At 34.8% G+C, this 16,096-nt stretch overlaps 1 protein-coding gene across 1 annotated transcript; it reads left to right on the forward strand.

The window, feature by feature from the left end:
• Nucleotides 1–13,305, forward strand: LOC140235667 (epoxide hydrolase 1-like). The gene is made up of 7 exons (XM_072315687.1): nt 1–326; nt 1,265–1,433; nt 4,945–5,059; nt 10,127–10,256; nt 11,011–11,216; nt 12,139–12,370; nt 13,086–13,305. The coding sequence occupies exons 1-7, from the start codon at nt 1–3 to the stop codon at nt 13,285–13,287; spliced, it is 1,380 nt and encodes a 459-aa protein (XP_072171788.1). The 3' UTR covers nt 13,288–13,305.
• Nucleotides 13,306–16,096: the final 2,791 nt, after the last annotated feature.

The following is a 16,096-nucleotide window of genomic DNA, read 5'->3' on the forward strand; positions in this document are numbered from 1 at the left end:
ATGGGTTGGAAAACACCAGTCGTCATTCTCCTAGTCGCGATCCTCGTCTGGTATGGAATCTCTTGTTTATTAATCCCGAATTTGATCAGCGAAACCCCCGAAGCTGGGAGCGGGTGGTGGGGTCCTGGCCCCGAAGTCTCCGGGAGTAAACAGGACACGTCCGTACGTCCGTTCCGCCTGAAAGTGTCTGATGACATTCTCTCAGATCTGAATAGGCGATTGCAGAATACACGATTTATTGACGCCAAATATGAAACGACGTTTCGCTATGGTTCTAACCCAGCCTACATGAAACAAGTTCAGCAGCATTGGCTCAAAAAGTACAGGTAAATAAGCGCAAAGATTATACCAACAATGAATAGGGCCCTAATCAACCAACTTAACTCAATATAATATGTTAAGCTACTATTCTCGTTTGCTATGATATGATTATCTTAATTGTAAAGATGTTCTTTGAATAAAAAGCATGCCATTCTGGAATATTTCTTGAAACATATACGAAACATAGCCTCACTTGTATGGACAACATGACTATAAAAAAAAAAACAATTAAAACTGTAAACAATGAATACAGGAAAATGTATTATTCCAGTCTTTTTAATTGACATATCGTACAAGAATTTATATAGGACATATTTAAAGGAAAGTTAGTAGGTTAGCACAAGAGATATGTATTTATGATTATGACCATGGTAGTGACGATAAAAAAAAAATTATGATGAAATTGATAAAACCAATAATGCCTCTACATAAGGAAATTATACACATGAATATACATGTGTATGCAAAACTACATACAGGACCGTATAAAGAAATATATCTTCATAGGGTTTAGTGTGTGTGTGTCTATATGTGCATTTTGAAGACAGATTATTATGTAAAGAAAGTTGAACATGTCTTAATGTGTTGCACTGCTTTCTGATATTTCGTCTTTTGTGTGTGTGTGTCTGTGTGTGTTTTGTATAGGTAATATCTGTGATACTAATGAACAAAATATATAAGATATATAGATATTTCTTTGTCTATTGACCATGTTTATAATATAATATGATTGTTTATAATTATACATACTTAAACATACTATACTCATAAAAGACGTATAATGTTACGTATGATTATAAACCCTGTTATATTTGTGTGTATATGTGTGTGTGTGTGTGTGTGTGCAATTTGAAAATGAATATGTGAGGAAAGCTGGGCTCTTTCACATTTTATATGCTTCACTTTTTATGAGTTTTGTTTGCTTGCTCTATTTCTTTCTCAGCTGGCGAGATGCCGAGAAGAAACTGAACAAGTTTGATCACTTCCTGACAAACATCGAAGGCATTGATGTACATTTTATCCACTCCAAGCCCAAACTAGCGCCTGGACAGAAGGCTAAGCCTATCATGATGATCCACGGATGGCCGGGTTCCTTTTATGAATTTAACAAGGTGATATTTACATCAATCAATTTGGCGTTGAATACACGTACGATTGATATATTTCATTTCATTTCATTTCATTTATTTCATTTTTTCCATCTCCAACAGAACTTGTAAATACATTTTCCTTCAACATAAGATATAGATATATATGTGAATATAACAAAATATGATAAATGGAATTTATAGATATACAAATGATAAGGTGAAAAAGAAAAAGCAAAAAAAAAAAAATTCTGCTGAAGTTACGAAAATGCAGGAGATGGGGAGGAATGCTGAAGAAGCAAAGCTTGTAGGGTGCATTCCCCCCCCCCCAAACATATAGTAACATCTTATATCATTGATCTTCTACTTTGCACATGAGACTAAATTTACAAAAAGAATTACACAAACTACAGATAAAAACCTAACTAGCCCTAGACAAACACCCAGACAAATCCACAAACTATATAATTATATAGGCCAATGTGTCGCACTTATCTATAATGTGTTATCTCTGTGAATACAGACTTTGCAATGCTCTTCAGTGTAGGTTGAAATGTGACACACCCCTTTCGTTTAAAGGGATCGTACCATAGTTTTACTTTGGTTGAGATGGAGATTTAGGTTTTAACATTTAGTGAGATAACTATAGAAAACACTTTAATTGATTCATTAAAGAGCATACAATTCAAACAGGAATTTAAAGTTTATTTGACAAAAATCGGTTTTGAAATAACCGAGATATCCAAATACAAAGCAAAGCAAAGTGGTCATAATCCACAGGTGGGTCCCACCTTTAGATATCTTGACCATTTCAAAACCGATTTTCATCAAATAAACTTTGGATTCCTCATTGAACTGTAAGTTATTTAATATTTCACCTAAGTGGTTTCCATTTACCTCACAAAAAGTTAAAACCTGAATTCCCATCTCAACCAAAACGATGCCATTTCTTTAAATAACGAGTCCAATAGAGACTACAATTAAACTTACACACACGCACACACACACACACCATGTATATACATATATACATTGTATATATCATGCTCTTACATGTACACATTTCATAAAAATCACTTTGACATAGGTTGCAAGGTCTTCATTTTTTTTTTTGCACTATGTGCTCAAACATGGCTCAAAGTTGAATAGAACCCGACAGGTGTATATTATATAATTATATGATTATAGCAACTGATTGACAAATTGCCCTACATCCTGCTCGAGTAAGTACGCCCATGATTTTTTTTTAATTTTTATCATGGCTACTATACAACACTGATCAATCCAGTGCTTATTTAGGTCGATGTAGAGCAATTTGTCAATCAGTTGCAATGAAAACACCACAACGGAAGAATTTCATGAATTTGAATATATGATTACCACATGTATAATCTTATTTCATAAGTGGTGTGTGTGTGTTGTCAATTATAGTTTCATGTCAAGCACGACTATGTGAAACGCACCTTTTGCTCTTGTACGCTACCTATACCTGCCTTGATGAGTAAAGATGGCAGAAGATAATTACACAAAATAATTTTCAAAGCTTTGAATACTTTTGCATGTTGTTTATCAACTTGAAAATTTAACAGCAAAATAAGCGACCCTAACATTTTTTTAAAAAAAATCGAAACACCACAATATAAATATTGTCTGCAGATAATTTTTTTTTTCTTTGTTTCGTTTTCATGTTTGGAAACACTCAAGATCTATTATAGTGAGCAAAGATCGACTTCAACGAATCTAATGACTATATAGGTAAACATGTTGTTTGTCCGGACTAAACTCAGCGATAACAAAATATATACAGAATTAAAGTCTCTAAGAGACAGTATGTAGAATGTGTGTGTGTACATCATGCTTAAGCATACACTTATGATTGACTCTTATGTTTTAATACGAAGGCTTTTATTGCAAAATGAGCTAAGCACCATTTTTAACATTTAAAAGTAGGCCTAAAGTCCTAAAGTCCATCATCAGATCAAGCAAAATTACACCTTTCCAGCTATATCTCACTTGTGACATAACAAGGAATATTCTAGATGTTATGATTAAAAGTATCCTGTATTTTCCTTATATTTTCTTTGTTTTTAGCAGCTTTAAAAGAGACATTCAGACGATTTTCAGACTTTTACAAAATACGAATATAAATTGGTTACGCTGGATGCAGAGTTTCAGAATTTGTAGGGATTGGGATGAGGAACAGGAGTGTTTCAAAATTTATAACAAATCGCAGTGAACAAGGATGATGACATGGCAGCCTCACAACAAGAATGCAAAAGTAGGGCTGAAGGAAACAGAACAAAAGAAAAATGCATGCATAAATTCTACACAGGTGAAATTGTTAAGCATGCGGTATTGTAATGGAATTACATTGCTGCATTTCTGAAATATGTGAGGCTCCTATGTCATCATCTTTGTTCAGTGTAATTCGTTTTGAGTTTTCAGAGTATTGACTTCTCTGCTAAAGGAACTTAATACAACTTAATACAATATATGGAGCTGTTGATTTATGTGATACAAGGAGTGAAATTATGACAATCGTCTCATTTCGCGATAAAACTTTTCATATCATAATGTATGCTTTAAGATGCATATTTATTTCTTTAAGCACAGCACACATAATACTATACTCTCTCTATTATATATGAAGAGTTTGTTTGCAAAAACCGATAAGTCCATATTTGCCAAATGGAGATATTTGCGATTAAAGGTCAAGAAAAAATAAAGAGAATAATAAGAAAATCTTTGCTTCTTTTGACCATGACTTCAAAAATATACCTTTATATATAGTGACCAATATATCATTTAAAAGGTATTATTTTGTACTTTATGACAGATATCGTACTTCAAAATCCTCAAAAATGGACTTATTGGTTTTTGCAAACAAACTCTTCATATATATATTTATATCAACGTGAAATGGGCTCGGCCTCGTACGTGATGGGTGCTGCATTTTAAGTATAGTTGTGACGCAGGAAGAAGGGCTGGTGGCAGACTCCACGTTGCAGTAGTTCACTTTACCTTTTATTGCTCCAAAGTTTTCGATCCTGTCACAGGTCTTTTTCAAGGGCTTGGGACATAAACAGAAATGCAACCAGTTTGCAAACACTTGAACAGAATAAGCCAAAAACAAGGCAAAATTTAAAAAAAGAGCCAAAAGGAAACCAAAAAGAAAAATAAAGGGCAACATGATATTATGACATGCACTACAGCAGAACAGCTATATTTATTAAGACATACATTGGCATGCCGTCTATATCTATGTATAGTACACTGCATGTATATCCAACTAGATTTATCCACGTACTAGAGTTTACAAGAGAACAGCAGTAACTGTTTTTCTTTTCCCCAAAAAATAAAATGAAAATGATTTATCAGCAACAAATTTATTATCTGCTTTCCTCTTGACAAACATCGCGATGTGAATATGATGATATGTATAGATATGGTTATATTATATTTCTATGGATAGTCAATGAAGTGTATGTACATAACTAATTATCTCTATTTTTTCTTATTTCTTATTCATTTACAGATTATCCCTATGATGTCAGACCCGCTTAAACACGGAGGCTCAGCTGAGGACGTATTTGAAGTCATATGTCCAAGTATTCCTGGGTATGGATTCTCGGAACCGCCGCATAAGAAAGGTATTTTCAAGTAATTTTGAATGAGGAGACTTCTGAATAAGTATTTCTGTTTCCTTTTTTTGACATAATTGAGAAAAACAAACAAACAAACAAAGATAAATCTACTGCAAAAAGTGGCACTTTCATGAGCTATTACAAGCACAAATTACCAATTTATTTGTTTGTATGGGCATAAGGATTAGAAATAAACTTAATTGTCAAATTTTAGTTTGTTAATATATTTACATGACTTCGAATAATATATTTTATAATCCATAATTATAACAATGTGTTTGCCTGTATGCATCACATTCGTAAGATTTGTAATTTTTGGTACAGAGTCATTTTGGTTTTTTATTTGTTTGTTTGTTTGGTTCTTTTTTTGTTTTTGCTTAGTCCCTTTGTCCCTCTATGTTTATAAACATTATGCTATCTCTTTCTGTCTGTCTATCTATCTATCTATCTATCTATCTATACAGAAATATACACATTACGAATATGTTTTATGAAATAGATTTGTATGTAGGCCTATATATCCTTTATGATATTTAATATCTAAGTATACGTATTAAATACGGATGAGTGTGCTGAAACACTCATGGTTGCATGTATATATTACTGGAAAAAAGAACTTTGCATGTTTTGTATATATATATATATATACATGTATAAATAGGCCTATATACACATATACACATTCATATGAAACAATAGGTCTATTATGCGCACAAACATAATACATATAGATATCTCTACATACTTTGTAAACATGACTTGTATATGAATGTCTGATGTTGGTGAATAGCATGAATATCAACTCTTTGAATACTATATATAGCGACTAAGTATTAAAGGGGATTTCGATCAAAATTTTACCGTTGAACTCGTAATATTTTACTCTTTCTTAACAGATCAACTTATATTTTGACTGAATTTCTTCTTTAAACAATAAAAACAAATTCCTGACAATATCTCTCTCTCTCTCTCTTAGTAGACTTGCTAAGGGGGTAAACGCTGCATTTTTTAGTACAAATGTCCTACTTGGCACAGATGTTCCCTGGGGCAATTGAAAAATTTTCATCTAAAGAGACAATCTGTATCTATGCAAATAACCCTTAATTTGCATAATTTATGCAAAAATACATATAAAAATTATAAAGAAAATATATGTGCATCCAGCAGAAATACCTAATTTGGTAGAAGTATTCTACAGAGTAAGTGGAAACAATTCCTGCAAAAATTGATTTCATACCTATGTAAATGAACATAAAATTTGCATAATTACACAAGTTATTGTGCAAAAATCTGCATTTTTGAAAGAATTTCTAAACTATTAAGCACTGGATCTTGTAGTACAAAGTTTGAACTTGGGATGGATATTCCTTGGGTCAAAAGTAAATGATTCATCTGAAGAGACAATCTGTCTCTATGCAAACAACCTGTTATTTGCATAATATGCATATCAATACCTACGCATCTATAGATAATCAGAACAAACAAAAAGCCTTAATGTGACAATGTCTTAAATCGCTTTGAACTTAATACCCAAAAAGCCAATAGAATAAGTCAATATTCTCACAACAACACTTTTCAGTTGCTTAAATTGTTTCCATATTATTTAATTAACTTACACGTATGCATTTTATGCATAAATCATGTAAATAAGTACACCAGACGTGAAATTTTGAGACATATTGATCTTTGAAATAATTTTTGCTATCAATTTTCCCTCATTGCATAAATGCTTTGCAGGGTGGGAAAAATAGCAATCGATAGTGACACTCTTTAAATATGATTATGCAAATCTAACAGTAGGGCATACTGATATGAACAGATGCAAATCGGAACAATTTTGCTTACAAAAGGACTGTTTTTCCTTCGCGAACAGTACACAACTATGAGGTCATGGTTAGAAAATCATTACTAACACTACCATAGTGAAAGTGTGAATTCTGATTTTCATTGTATTTTGTAGGCAACCAAGCGAATAAGAGGCTTTTTACATTGAACTGATTATAAACTTGTGCAAATTATGTGGATGCAAGGGTATCTGTACACATTAAGAACTTACAAGCTTGAGTTAGAAACAAAGTCTGTTTCTGAAAAAAAATGTTAACTCAGTTTACTATGAGCTACTATGGCATGGAAACTATGCTAGGAAATTTATACACAATAACATTTTGATAAGGCACTAATATGCAAAAATTGTCATGTGAACAATATAGGAGATGTTATACTTTAAGTCAAATAATCTCAGTGTCTGACTTAAAATCAGTCAATTTCAACCATAAATCAAAGCAGAAATAATATGTTCATAGCCATAAAAGAGTATATTCGATGGCTTTTACAATTACTAGGATGTGATTTGTCAACAGGCTACTGTTTACGAGAATCGTAAATGTCATATTTTCCCTGGTTGTGATTGTTTTCCCTTTGGGATAATGTAACTCCCTGGCCGTCCAAAGAATGTTATATTCCACCACATATCAGCTAATACCTGTATAGATGATCATGACCTACATGATCTGGAAGCTTTTTCCAAAAAATAATTATGTTAACTGGTTTAATGTAAAGATGTCAGAGGTTAAATTAAAAGAAATACACAGGTAAAAATGTAAAAGGTAAGAATGTCAAGGATTATACATTTGTGCATCACAATTAACTTCCATGCGACCCACACATTAAATGCAATGATGGTGATGACTATACCATGTCACTGAATTCCATGTCCTTTCCTACTTATCAAGAGGAAACAAAAACACTTGAGAGGGGAGGGCTTAACATTTTTTTTTTTTTGATAATCAACAAAGGTATCACTGTCAGGTAGAACATGCACAAATATGTACTAAGATTCATGATACCTTGATTCACATTCAAGATATGAAAGAAAAAGTGAAATATAGCACTTTCATCAGAGCTTTGACCTTTGGCAGGAAATTTCTCAGAGAATATCCATTAGTTAATACATGGATATTAAGTTTCAAGAAAAATCCTACAAGCATTGCAAAAACATGAGGGAAATTAGTGAGATTTTGAGGGCCCAATTGACCTTGATCTTTGACCCCTGACCTTTCACAAATGACCCCTAAATTCCCTGGAAAATCCCTGCAAGTACCAAGTTTCATGAAGACACCTTAAATCATTTGCGAGATACAGACAAAAAAGTGAAATTTTAACATTTTCACCTGACCTTTGACCTTTGACCTGAAACTCTGGAGAATCTTATTTTGGTAGTACATTGTATGCAGTCACTAAGTCTGAAGAAAGTACCTTCAGACATTGCATAGATATGGGGAAAATAATAATTTTAGCATTGACCTTGAACCTTTTGACCTTTGACCTCTTGCCGATTTTACTTAAAAACTGCTTAATCACTTGCCCCATCATACGTCAGCTTTGGACCAGGTTTGGTGAAATTTGCATAATGCAGTCTTGAGTTATCGCGTAAAGTGATACAATTTCTTAAGTCGACCTTGATCATTGACTTCTGGTACATTCGGGTATTAATATGCACAATATGCTAATAAGGTGGTATTTGCATAGACTAATAGTGTTTTGATATTACAAACCATTTCCTTTTGACTAAAGGAAATGCATACCACTTCGGTAGTTTTCATCATAAAATGCAGTTCTACGAAAAACTTTAAAAATAATTTTTTTACTTTACTTTCTTTAGTAATTATGTAAATTAGCTGATAATGATGGTTCAATTATTCAAATTCTTTTCTCATTTTGTTTCATAAAGTGTTTCTAACAGGTTATACCTATCTAGGATGAGATTTAAGGGGAGTTTCACTAAGGCTTCATTAAGGCTTTTTGTTTGTTCTGATTATCTACAGATGTGTAGGTATAGATATGCATATTATGCAAATAACAGGTTGTTTGCATAGAGACAGATTGTCTCTTCAGATGAATCATTTACTTTTGACCCAAGGAACATCCATTCCAGGTTCAAACTTTGTACTACAAGATCTAGTGCTTAGTAGTTTAGAAATTATTTCAAAAATGCAGATTTTTGCACAATAATATGCGTAATTATGCAAATGTTATGTTTATTTACATAGGTATGAAATCAATTTGTGCAGGAATTGTTTCGACATACTCTATAGAATACTTCTACCAAATTAGGTATTTCCGCTGGATGCACATGTATTTTCTAATAATTTTTATATGTATTTTTGCATACATTATGCAAATTAAGGCTTATTTGCATAGATACAGATTGTCTCTTCAGATGAAAAAATTCCGATTGTACAGAGGAATATGTGTGCCAATTAGGACATCTGTACTATAAAATGCAGCGATCACCCCTTTTTTCGCCCTTAGCAAGCCTACTATCCTATAGGATAGCCAATATGTCCAAAATGTCCAATACGTCCTAAAACTTTACCATCTTATATCTGCGCAGGTCATTCAATAATGTTCTTCTTTATATCTTAGGATATTGGTGAAATGTGAAACATCCTTCTGCCCAACTTAAAGGTCCAGTTTACCTTTGGAGGCAGTGATTTAATAAAAAAAATGTTCAAGAAATCACATTTGATGCATATGTGTAGGTCTGTTGTATCACAAAATATCCTACGATATAAATTTTTTGCAATAAAGTCTAAAATATAAGGAGATATCAGCATTTTTCTCAGTAAACCATCACTGTAGACGGTTTAGTCTGGAAGCATTCTTATTTTGACTTTTGTTCACATTTTGTGTATTTAACAATACTTAACATTGATTATACGGATTCAAATTTTTACAGTGGTTGTTTCTATCCCTAACTCACATTTTAGAACTATATTTTACGCAATAATGCCGAGTTTTTGTTTCATCTGCAAATGGTAAATTATGCCTTTAACGACCTGTGTACAGCTGACATGATGGTGCCAAGGGTGACGAATTGGACACTTGGAATATATGAAATAGTTATACTCTGCCTCCCACTGCTTTATTTCTGATGAATTGCATCTTCCTTTCAAAAGGTATCCATGAAATATATCATGGTGACGAGTTGGACAGCTTCTTAGAATATATGAAACTGTTACTGTGCCACAGACCGCCTAATTTCTGATGAAATACATTTTTTTTTTTCGACAGGATTTACATCTGTAGATGCAGCACGCATGTTTGACAAGTTGATGATGCGTCTTGGGTTCAAGGAATATTATCTCCAGGGAGGCGACATGGGAATGATGATTGGTATCAACATGGCCGTTATGTTTCCTAGGTAACATTTTTTACACGGTTTCTGCTCTTTCTCTCTCTCTCTCTCTCTCTTTTTCGTTTTGCCTTCGTGGTCACATATCCCAGAGAGCCAAGACTGACATTTGCTTGATTACCCATCACTGAAGTAACTTTAAATTGCAATCACCTATTTATCGTTTTATCACTACACAAAAAGTATGACATGGCATGTCAACTGAGTTATGATAGGCCTACAGTTATCAAAGGTCAGGTCGTGTCAGGGGTCGTCTTTCTAAGACAACTATTAATGTTGTTCGGTATGTCAGGTTGATTTTACTTACTTTGCCTTAAGTATTAGGCAAAACTGTCAGAAATTTTCTGTTGACCACTATGAATAGGCCCTATAATAAACTCTAGATAAGGCGTTAGGGAGAAATTGTGTAGATAAGCAGTGTCAGTGTTGAAGCATGCGATTGTAGGGGGTATGAAATAGCTGAAAACGTGAAGGAGACACGAATTGCCCTCCAATGGCGTGCGTGTCCATAAAAAAGTAATCATCATACATATAGTAGATAGGGCATGTATGTATAAATGTATGTATGTATGTATGTATGTATATTGCAGCAAGGTGTCAGAGTTAGGGTTAACAGGTTAAAGGTCATATTCAAGGTCATTCAATTTTGACATAGGTACGTGTATCTATACAGCCTTGAATATCAAAGTTCAAGAAGCTCGATTTTTCTATAAACACCATGACAAATGTTACCTGATTCACGCCCTCTGTGTCATATTTACAGCCATGTCAAAGGTCTCCATAACAACGATGTCCTCCAGGTGAGTGGGATGGCGTTGGTCTACCCATTTGTAGCCAATCTCTGGCCGTCTTTCTTCCTTCCCGATGAGAGGGAGCAGAAGTCCCTTCTTCCTCCCGGAGAACGTCTCCTCTTCGTCCTTGAGGAGTCTGGTGTCTTCTACCAGCATGCAACAAAACCGGACTCCACCGGTGAGTCCCCTTCGCTTTCAAGCCTTAATGACGAGGTTCCGTGACGTCAAATGACGCGTTTAATTGCCAGAGGGGCAAAAACTATCACTTGTGTAGGGCCTATCAAGCGCATTGCTTTAGCGCGCGATACGCGTATACCGCATGCCCACCTGCCTATCATGGACGTGCTGATGTAACGATTTAATGCGCGCTTGCCCTCGCGCATGGCTTGATGACGTCATTGGAACCTCGTCTATCAAACCATGTGACATTCCTGTTACCAATGGTAACCCTTGTCTATCAAGCTGAAATAGTGAGTAAAAAACAACATCATTGAAGTGAGATCAGAGGTGATCACAGTATGCCCCCCAACCCCCCCCCCACAAAACAACAACAACAACAACAACAACAACAACAACAACAACAACAACACCACCACCAACAACAACAACAATAAAACAATCGCATTTCCGTATTGGGTAACTTTCATAGTGATGAAACAATCTTAATGCTATTTCAGGGAAGGAAACTATACTTCTTGCCTACGTTTTGCAGCAAACCACATTCAGTTTGGTTAAGTCGTCACAGAGAAATGGGGATCGTTGTAAAGCATGTCATGGGTCCATTTCTTCCAGATTCAGCAATGCTCTTGGAAGTGTGAACACAATGGACAAAACTTGGAGGGAAGGGATTCCTGACAAACTGTACAAAACATCCTCATTTCTCTTTGATTACTGAAGCAAATCCAGGGGGGCTTTCGCTAAGATGTAGGTAATAAGTTATATCATAATACCTTGAATTTTCATTTGGATTGACTCATTACTTTTAAAGCTATCATTGCTGAAATTCCGATTGTATTTTTTTTTTTTTTGGGGGGGGGGGGGAGATATCATATCTCTGATTGTTGTTTCATTCCTGTGAGTGATTTTCTCCATACCATCAGCTGCGGCTCTTCAAGATTCTCCCATGGGTCTGGCGTCGTACATCCTGGAAAAATTCTCTGGCTGGACCAACCGAAATTGGCGCGACCTGCCCGATGGCGGACTGACCAAGGACTGGACGCTGGACGAACTCTTGACCAATGTGATGATCTACTGGGTCAACGACAGTATTGGAAATACGCTGCGAATGTTGAAAGAGGACGTGTTACAATTCGATAGTAACTACATAAATACGTAAGTATTCTGTTTCCTGTCCATTCTTAACTGGCTATATAGTTTGGGGGAATTTACTTAAAAAGCATGAAAATAATTATTCAGAAAAAGTGCAAATATTGTCCTTTTTGAAAAATTACGCATTGATATGCAGAACTGAATTGACAAGAGCACAAAATTTATCTTGTACCACTAGATTCTGTATGTTTATGAGAAAATACAGTACAAAAGATGTTTGTTTATCCGAAAATCAAATAAGCATGAAAGATTCGTTATTCCGAGACAAACAAATTCCCTTATATAGCCTATATATGTGTGTTAAGCCGAAACGAAAGATTGTTTGTTTAGTATTCGTGGCGTTATTCCGAAGGTTCGTTATTATGAAGCTCATCAAATCGAAAATAGAATAAGTCTCGTTAATCCATAAACAAATCTTCGGAATGACGAATCCTATTTCATTTTCGGATTCACGAATCGTCGTAATAACGGACGTTATTTCATTTTCGGGTTAAGGAACCTACGGAATATTGAACCTTATTTCATTTTTGGCCTAACAAACCTTTGGAATAACGAACCCTCGGAATATCAAACTGTATTAAACAACCTATAGGCGGTTTAATTAAGTTCGATATTTCGAGGGTTGGGCGGTTTAATGCAGTTTGATATTGCGAGGTTCGTTAGTGGGCCCATATCCTTGATTGACAACACCTCTTATGACTTGACCATCCCGTCACAGGCATTCCACTCGGGTTCCCTACGGGCACACCGTTACGCCCCAGGACTTCCTCGGGTCGGCTGCATGGTTAATGAAACCATTCCACCCTGGACTCATTCACTTCACCTACCTGCCCAAAGGGGGTCACTTTCCCGCCTTCCAGGTGCCCGAGTTGCTGGCGAAGGATGTCAGGGAATTCGTCCGGAAGGTGGAAGCCCTCTAGATTTGAATGAGGGAAGGATAGGGGTGAGGGGAGGGGAGGAGTTGGGGAGAGGGTACATCACTCCTTGCCCCCTCTCCCGCAACCCCCTGTGGCGGGCAAGAGGGCAATGGGCAATCAAGAGTAGAAACTAGTATGTCCTTTCTTTCTTTTTTAATACCATGTTCTGTTAATTTTATCTTTTGTTATTTTCCCATATTTCTTCTTAATTCCTGGATTTGGCATTCAAGGAAAGAAGACACTTTTCTTTACTGAGCATGTAAATTCTTTATCTGCTGTCTCGATATACATTATGTTAATTCTCAGTATAATGTTAATTTATGATTTTTCAGTTTTTTTTTTATTTTTAGTTTTTATGATGTTTTATGAACTGTTGATAGTTGTTAATTAGAAAAAAAAAACCACACACAACAACAACAATAAAGATATTATGCAATGCCTATCTATATGGGCACCCGTTTTGGTATTGAATTATTGGTCATATAGAACATCAACAAGATGAAGCATCTGTCGTTACGTTTTAATATCACGGTTATTTGGTGGCTAACATGAACAAATTGCAATCATTGTCTGCTGCATTGATTTTCCTTAACATTACACTGGTTCGGGATTGCTGTATAGTCCTGTTGTACACGAAGTCCTTATTGCCAAAATTGTCGTTCTTGTTCCTTTGTTTCACCTCACGAACATTGCAGTGTAGAATTTTCAATGTTGTTTGGGGCTTCTCTGCAACGAAAACTACAGAAACGTAGTTATTGAATTGCTGAAGCTGCATCGGTCTTAATACATTGTACCCCCGAGACTAAGTGGACAGAGTTAAAATACATCTATTTTCATATTTCATTTTATATTGATGTAATACAATAATGACTACAAAGAGGACAAACAAACAAGATACAAAATATAATAATGATACGGTGGATCATGACTAGAATGTGTGTCAACATACAAGATCTAGATAAAAAACTTTTCTCAATAAGATGTGAAAAATTGAGGAACGGCAAAAGCATAGCTTGTAACTCAACTGCGGGTTCACCTTTATATTGTAGTCGTCTGATAACGAATTCTGGCCCCCACCAAACCTTTATCTTTTAAGATGAAAATCTACCAGTTCGAGAATTTATTTCTCTTGAGAGTGTAATATCTATGTTCAATTTTTGTAACAACATTCTTCCTGGAGCCTTTTATGATAATTTCACTCTGAATTGTACTATTCATGATTATACTTGGAATTTCACAAGTGTCATTATGCCTTGGAATGTAAATAAAACAAATGACTGACTGACTGATGGAATGAACGAACGAACGAATGACTGAATGAATGAATGAATGAATGAATGTAAGAAGTATTCAGAACGGATTCAGAGTTCATCAGAGGATATAACTGTTACTGATATATAAAAATTGTCTCCTTTTGAAAATAATAAAGTTTTTGTCTATATAGAAAGTGAGAGAACGCGTGCGGACTAGTTTTGACTGCCATTGTAATGTATACATGTGCTACCTGAAATGGATTGTTTTTTTTTCTTCTCAGAAGCTGAAATATTTGTCATTTTGAATATTATGATCCTGTTCATAAGTTTGTGTGTGTGTGTGTGTGTGTGTGCATCGTGTTCATGTGTGTGTGCATGCGTGTTATAGTATGAATGCTTTCACTTTTTAGAGGACTAACCAGTGCGATATTGACAAAGTTATGAAGTTGTTTTGACACACACACACACACACCGTGTCCAATGTCAAGACATAAGACGACGCACACTAAACGACATATCACTTTCACATAACTCACACGCATGTATTATGCAGAAACAAAGGATTTTCAAGGCCGTAAGTTCACTAGCTATGGATAAGTATACCTATTCACCCTGATGCTTAACTTTCCCAGGTGCAGTTGTGCCTGTGATGATCAGGATTTAAAGCTAAGTAAAGTACAAATGTTTATAAGAATGAACGTATAATATAATAAAACAAACAACGCATACCTTGCACAAAATTTAATGACATTAAGAACTAAATAAAGCGATGGAAATGAGTTTAATGTTTAACGAACCAATTAATGTAAATCTAACAGGTCCTAAACAAAACTTCAAATTAGGAAGCTGAAATGCTGCGTTTACTTGTTAGATAGGAGCAAGATAATGTTAAGGTACAAAAGTGTTGCAAGTTTTATACATATTGCATGTTCATAATCATTCTGACCAGTCGCAAAGGGTGTCAAAAATAGACATAAACACGTTTTACAATACAGTGAAAGAGGCCAAGGTAAAGTGGAGTAAAAAAGGTTAAAGATAACAATGACAATCAGATGATTTGTCCTTTGCACTCAGACTTGATCCCCCAAACAAAAAACCTTTACAGTCATTACTGTTGAATATTTTTCTTTCTCTCTATTCTTCTTTCGTTATGCATTGTATCGATAGATTGATCTATTTATCTTTGCTTATTTATACTAATCCATTTGATTATTCAGGGTTTTTTTTTTTTCATTCATTAATTCATCAGGTCATTTATCTTTCATTCATGCGCATTTATCAGACTTTGTTTCCATTCGTTCGTCCATTCATTCTTTATAAATCTGTTATTTTTTTTTTCAAGACGCTGCTATTAAGAGTATTACATTTAGACGCAATACTAGGATGATATGACATCATGGTCACAAAATATTTCTCATTGGTCAATGAAATTTCTATAAGGTCACTGCTGATAAACCAATAGATGGTTCTTATTTTTTCTGAGTCACTCCGTCTGGTCAATATTGCTGTCACTCTTTCATCATAGCGTAAACCAGTCAACGCAGTCTTTTAGCCCCGCC

This window comes from Diadema setosum, chromosome 12, assembly GCF_964275005.1.
Source record: "Diadema setosum chromosome 12, eeDiaSeto1, whole genome shotgun sequence".
Lineage (NCBI taxonomy): Eukaryota > Metazoa > Echinodermata > Echinoidea > Diadematoida > Diadematidae > Diadema > Diadema setosum.